The following is a 7,051-nucleotide window of genomic DNA, read 5'->3' as shown; positions in this document are numbered from 1 at the left end:
GTGGGGGTAGCGAAATGCTTCTGGGTCTCTTACAGTACATCAATCATGACGGATTTGATGAATATTCACTTTTTTAAAATAAAATGTTTAATTTGCCCCAATCCAGCTTCCTTCTATCCCTCATGGTCTGCGTTCCATTGACCTACTAACACCATCTATACTACAGTATTTTTTCATGTGGGAGACCACATACCTTCATCGAGGAAGTTAATGAAAGCCCATTGGATATTAAACCATTATTCCCAACCATGCTTTGTCTTTGAGAGAAAAATACAATTTTCTTGAGTTCCTGTGAAGATTCCAGTCACAAACAGTAGGCAACTTGGTCTGAAACCTGGTTGTCCAAACAGCATGGTAAAAACAAATAATACATTTTTCTATGTTCAGATTGCGTTTCTTCCTGGAGGATGTCATTGATCAGTCAGCCCGTCAGAATTGGGAATGGACCGTGGAAATGAAATGATCACGTGAGAAAATTAGATTAGTCTGTTTTAACCCCTAATGTGACAGATACGAGACAGTCGATGAATACGGATCTCTTTTGTGTGTCTGAATATCAACCGTGATATTTGGTCTCCCAAAAGATGTTTAAGTGAAGCCGAGAATGTACAAGTTGGAACTTGTCAGGTTTCTCGTATCATAATGTATACACAACAGTGATAATTGAAGACACATCTATAACCATGCTCAAGAGTATAGAAATATATTTAGAATGATGTTTTAAACTCAGCAGAGCTGTGCATTAGGACATAAATTTACTTGGCTAATGCAAGGCACTATGCAGTCAAATGCAGCTCTTCATCCGCTTCTCTGCTCTGGCTTCACACACATCTGAAGGAGATGTAACCCCAGACGTCTCTCCACCACACAAAGACTTCCACTTGGTTTGGATGAAGATGCAGGGAACAATGAGAAGCAATCATTCTCAGAGTGAATGGACTCTGGGGATTGGGGACCACTTGTTTAATAATATGTATGTCAGGTCGGGACTGTTTGCACAGACGTAATCGAAACATACACAGAACAAGCCATAGAGCTTTCAGGCCGTCCCCACTCTGTGCTGTGCTTTCTACTGTATATCACTGGAAAGACTAATAAAAACCAAAATGATTTGTTTCGTTCATGTATTGTATACATGAGTGAACCCATCAGTATCAGTTTACCCTTTGTTTCAGCTCCTCCTTGGCTGTCCTGTGCCCCCCAGCAGTCCGCTCCTGTAATCAGCAGTACCAGGAGGACATAAAGCAGACAGGGTCAGGGTGCATTGACCGCCCTGCTTGTTCATCCTGACAGATCTGCATGTTGGGCCGACAGTGTGCCACAGCCCCTTGTTTGAACAGAGCCCCATGGTTAAGCCTGCAGGGAGATAAGTCTATCGGGGCAGCTCAGGAGGGTTGGCTTCGACACCAGACAAGACGTTTGTCCAGGGGGGAATGTTAGATTTGAGCTCACCACCCAGCTGTACCTTCCATTAGATTGTCTGGAAAGTAAAGGTCCACAAGCTGTGGTGTGGTTCAGTTTGAGTTTAAGTGATGTGCAGATTGGCCATAGACCTCAGGATGACCCAACCTACCTACACATCCAACTGGTTTATGTTTACTCAGAACTGCATAATAACACAATGGCCCCTGCATGCCCAGACCTGCTCCTCTACCTCCACCTGACCTGACACTCTTCCTTAACACCTGCCTCTGGGCTGCTCATGTTCAGGGTGACGATTACATAAACATTAGACTTACACAGACGGACCAAGTTGCACCATGGTTATTAGTCCAGTGGGTCTGGCCATCTTATGAAGCTTCGACAAGCTCAGACTTGCCTCGGGGAAATATGTACTTTTTTCTGTTGTGAAAGACAAAGAAGTTATCTTCATTATAACATGGGGCAAGAGAAGGAGGGGAGTGTTCAGAACAGGTCACACACACACGCACGCACGCACGCACACACACACACACACACACACACACACACACACACACACACACACACACACACACACACACACACACACACACACATCACCAACTGATTATTTTATCCTGGAAGAACTTCTCCACCATGAGTGGAATTGAATGAGCACTGCTACAATACCTCATCACGCTCTATTGCTAATGGATACTCCTCTGGAAATGGAATTTGGATTTGTTGGGAAAAATACTCCTTGAGGGAACTGAAAGCAACGTTTCATCTTGCAGAGATGGAAGTGTGTTCATCTGCCCTGCTGGGTGAAGTGCTTTGTTTTGTACCATCCATTTCAGAACACACTAAGTGACCTGGGCTTAGGCAGGCTGGTCCTCATAAGATGAAGGTTCAGTGGTGTATGGTGAGAGGGTGTAGGTAGGGGATAGAGATAGGACAGTTCATTCCTGGTAGAGTAGAAGAGTATTTGTCTGTCTACATACATACATTAACAATAGATAATACAGTATAGTTAAGCAATAAGGCACGAGGGTGTGTGGTATATGGCCAAGATACCACGGCTAAGGGCTGTTCTTAGGCACGACGCATCGCAGAGTGCCTGGACACAGCTTTTAACCGTGGTATACTGGCCATATACCACAAATCCCTGAGGTGCCTTATTGCGATTATAAACTGGTTACCAACATAATTAGAGTAGTAAAAAAAAAGTTTGGTCCTACCTGTAGAATACGGTTTGTTATATCAGCGCTGACAGTCAATCAGCATTCAGGGCTCGAACCACCCACTTTATAATGAGATTTATACAACGGGTGGGTCTAATCCTGAATGCTGATTGGTTAAAACCTATTCCAGCCGGTGTCTATTCCACAAGTTAACACCTATTTACTCTGTTCCATATTTTTCCTATCCCTAGGAAGATCATAGAAACTACATCACGAAAGCATTTATTTTTAAGTCCACTGTATTTATTTAATGAACGCATTATTTACAGCCTTTTAATTAATAATTCAATAATTCATCACCCCATTCATCACATGTACATTTAGATAAACGTACTGCAAAAGAAATGACCATCTATGCAGAAAAAGTTATTCAGTATTTTCATATTTTAACTGTATTACTTCAATCATACATAAAACATCCTTTACATAACATACCATTACAACCATGGCTACACTAATGTTAGGTAATCCTGAGCCTTTTTAGTATATCTACTAATGGAAAGAATATAAAAAATCATCATAAAGTTTTACAGTTGAAGACCTTCAGAGCATAATGTAGCCGGCTAGACAGCCAGCAAACTGTCACGGCACAACTCTCTCTTGCATTATGTCTGATCTGATTGCCCACACAATACTGATTATGAAATTAGATTAGATTAGTATGTGAAGAGTTCCAAAACACTTGAAACACACATTTTTTCACATTTGTTTTTTCATCAGAAATTATTTCTTATCCTTCATGTGTGTGTAAAATATCAAATTGCCACTCGTCTAATGTCCATTGCTCGTGTTTCTTGGCCCAAGCAAGTCTCTTCTTCTTATTGGTGTCCTTTAGTAGTGGTTTCTTTGCAGCAATTCGATCATGCAGGCCTGATTCACACAGTCTCCTCTGAACAGTTGATGTTGAGATGTGTCTGTTACTTCAACTCTGTGAAGCATTTATTTGGGCTGCAATTTCTGAGGCTGGTAACTCTAATGAACTTATCCTCTGCAGCAGAGGAAACTCTGGGTTTTCCATTCCTGTGGCGGTCTTCATGCGAGCCAATTTCATCATAGCGCTTGATGGTTTTTGCGACTGCACTTGAAGAAACTTTCAAAGTTCTTGACATTTTCCAGATTGACTGATCTTCATGTCTTAAATTAATGATGGACTGCCATTTCTCTTTGCTTATTTGAGGTGTTCTTGCCATAATATGGACTTGGTATTTTACCAAATAGGGCTATCTTCTGTATACCACCTCTACCTTGTCACAACACAACTGATTGGCTCAAACGCATTAAGGAAAGAAATTCCACAAATTAACTTTTACGGAGGCACACCTGTTAATTGAAATGCATTCCAGGTGACTACCTCATGAAGCTGGTTGAGAGAATGCCAAGAGTGTGCAAATCTGTCATCAAGGCAAAAGGTGGCTTTTTGAAGAATATACAATATAAAATATATTTTGATTTGTTTAACACTTATTTGGTTACTACATGATTCCATATGTGTTATTTCATAGTTTTGATGTCTTCACTATTATTCTAAAATGTAGAAAATAGTAAAAAATAAAGAAAAACCCTTGAATGAGTAGGTGTTCTAAAACTTTTGACCGGTAGCGTATAGATTTTTGGAATGAAACCCTTCATGTAAAACGAAGTGGTTGCTAATTAGGATAGATTTGTTTTGTTCTATAACAGACATTCAATACTACAATAAAACAGCATGTTTGTTTCATAGATGCAAACAATCAAAAAGCAAATAGAAAATGCTCATAAAAACACAGTAAATGTGACTCAGATAAAAAATAAATGAACGTATGTTTCTCTGAATTAATCCATAATGCTAATGTAGCAAAACAGTAGTCTATAGGTCCTCTGGCCTCCTGCTGGAGTGCTTGTTCAGTATTGGGGCTGGGGCTGGGTGAGGGTGTCACACATAAGACTCTGCTGTCCCCCATGGCTGCATCTCAGTGAAGAAGCCTTCACAGAAGCTGAGACTATGGTCCAGGGTGATAGGCACTGCCTGCACCTCCTCTTTCAGCTCCTCCCAGGGGTGCCTCTGCTGCTCATCAGGAAACAGTGTCAGCTCCTCAAAGTGCTGTGGGTGGACCGCCAAAGGGAGCGGCTGCTGCAGCCCAGTCAGGTTGAGGTGCTGCTGGATCTCCTCCATGCTGTAGCAGCCCATGGTGGTCACCTCCATATACCTGCAGGCCTGCTGGTGATCCCGGTCAGCCCCTCCGCTGCACCACTTCCCCAGGTGCCAGTCCCAGCCTTGATCCTGCTGGGAGAGCTCCACCTTACAGTCCAGGGAGTTCAGAGCTAGGTTAATGTCTAGATCCTCAAAGTTATTGCTGCTCCCATTCAGAACATCGTCAAACACCATGGCCCAGTCTAGTTCACCCTTCAGTGCCTCTGGTTCCATGAGATCCGGTGTCAACAGTGGTGATTTATGGACTGTCTCCCACTTTGTGCCACCAAGTTTGCGTCTGTTCCCAGCACCTGCCCCTCTGTGGGACACTGTGTAGTGGGCCTGGGGGAAATGCTGGTGGTACTCCTGGGTTTTTCGGTTACGAGATGATCCTTGGGTTTTGTTGTGTCTCTGGGTGTTGAAATGGATGTCTGGCATCCGCCTGCGCTTGAAGACTCCATTGACAAACATGTCTGCGTACTGAGGGTCAATCTGCCAGAATCCCCCTTTTCCTGGTTCATTCTTCTGCCTGGGAACCTTCATGAAGCACTTGTTGAGTGACAGATTATGACGGATAGAGTTCTGAGGAGAGAATAGAATGTAGTTCATGAAAAGATGAGCTAACTGACAGCAGTCTCATTAAAGATTCTCTGTCATTTGTTGCTGGATAGTCATAATGTTAGAACTAATGATGTGTATATATAAATCATAGGTTATAACATGTCAAATGTGCATCGTCGGGACAAGGTAATAACAATTTAAGTTCAGTGTACTCCTGAATCATATAGTCCCCATCACAGAGATTCCAAGAAAATCAAACAACTTCAATTATTTAACTTTGTCTAATAAAACTACACATTCTTAATGGTGAGCGAGCGTTGCGTCTTTTCTTGCCCAATGATGTCTACTCATTTTACGTTGCACCTCTACTCACGTTGGTTGAGCACCTTCTACTTATTTCCAACAAAAAAATCGAACATGAAATAACCCATGATTACATCAATGACAAACAAATATAATCATGATAGGCCTAGAACCTATTTTCCATACAACATCAAAAGAAACACTGTATCTCTGAGGGATTAGTTGCATGCAATCGCCCACACATCTCTCTCTCCCCCTGTGTTGTGTACCTCTCTCAGGTTTGATCAATAATGTAGAAGACAGACTGAGTCACTAACCTGCCAGCTGGTCTCAGCACGTCTGTAGTAGCAGAAGTTCTCTGTGATCCAGTTATAGATAGCAGACAGTGTGATCTTGTTCTTCTTGCCGGCCTGCATGGCCATGCAGATCAGTGTGGCGTAGGAGTAGGGAGGCTTCACCTCGTGGTTGGTCTTGAAGTCGACCTCCTCCAGGGACTTGGCTGCCACAGTGATCTGGTGGTGGTTGTTGGTCACTGTCGGGTGAAGGGAGTAGTAACTGGTCCTGTTGGCTGAGGCACTGGAGGTGATGGGGCTGCCTGCACTCTGAGGCATGCCGGAGGCTGCAGTGTCCCCAGCAGGTGGACTGGAGGGGGAGTCGGAGCCCTGAGGGTGCAGGTGGCTGGGCTCAGGCAGGTGGTACGGCTGGCAAGTGGAGCCCGGTAGGCTTTCTAGACTCGCACTGACTATGGTGAAGTCCTGGAGCCATTGGAGGCTGGTGAGACTGTCATCCAGGTGCACTGAACCATTCACACTGTCTTGGTCTTCTGGGTGAAGCTTCATCCATTTCTCCTTGAATCTGGTTCCAATCTCCTGACTTGGTAGTACTGGCATTGTAAAGTGTCCCTGTTAATAAATTCCCACAAAAGATTGGTGTGATCTCACTCAGCTGACTTTAAATTTACAATATGAAAAACTGCATTATAATCTCATAAAAATAAAAGAACAGTGGCCATTCATTCATAAAGAAGTATTAGCAAAAGCAGTACATTTACCTTGGTCTTGGTGTACTCCGCAGTACAGTTTCAATGATCAGCTCCACCGTTCTCATGTGGTACCCAAAGCTCTTACACGTTATTGTGATGTCTGTACAGATGGCTTGGAGAGGAACTGCTATCTAAACATGTAAAGCCAAGACTTCATTCGCAAAAGTAGCCTTTATGTTTCCACATTCATTCAGATCCTGTCGATGTGTGATAATAATCCCATAACGGCGAGGGGCAGATCAGAACATACTGAGGGAAAAACAGAAAAGACCGCCTTGAGTTTTAATAGCGCTAAACAAATAGCAGGTCGCTGATTGGCTCCGTGGTTTTCAG

The 7,051-nt window shown here is 43.1% G+C and overlaps 1 protein-coding gene across 1 annotated transcript; it reads right to left on the bottom strand.

Annotated features, from left to right (window-relative positions):
* Positions 1 to 4,208: 4,208 nt before the first annotated feature.
* On the bottom strand, positions 4,209 to 7,051 carry LOC115203693 (forkhead box protein J1-B-like). The gene is made up of 3 exons (XM_029768649.1): positions 6,728 to 7,051; positions 5,994 to 6,578; positions 4,209 to 5,394 (listed from the first exon to the last, which is right to left on the bottom strand). Exons 2-3 carry the CDS (start codon positions 6,564 to 6,566, stop codon positions 4,555 to 4,557), a joined length of 1,413 nt encoding a protein of 470 aa, XP_029624509.1. The 5' UTR covers positions 6,567 to 6,578; positions 6,728 to 7,051; the 3' UTR covers positions 4,209 to 4,554.

The sequence above is a fragment of the Salmo trutta genome, chromosome 1 (genome assembly GCF_901001165.1).
Source record: "Salmo trutta chromosome 1, fSalTru1.1, whole genome shotgun sequence".
NCBI lineage: Eukaryota > Metazoa > Chordata > Actinopteri > Salmoniformes > Salmonidae > Salmo > Salmo trutta.
The sequence above is the reverse complement of the archived record's forward strand: the minus strand, read 5'-3'. Positions and strand labels throughout refer to the sequence as shown.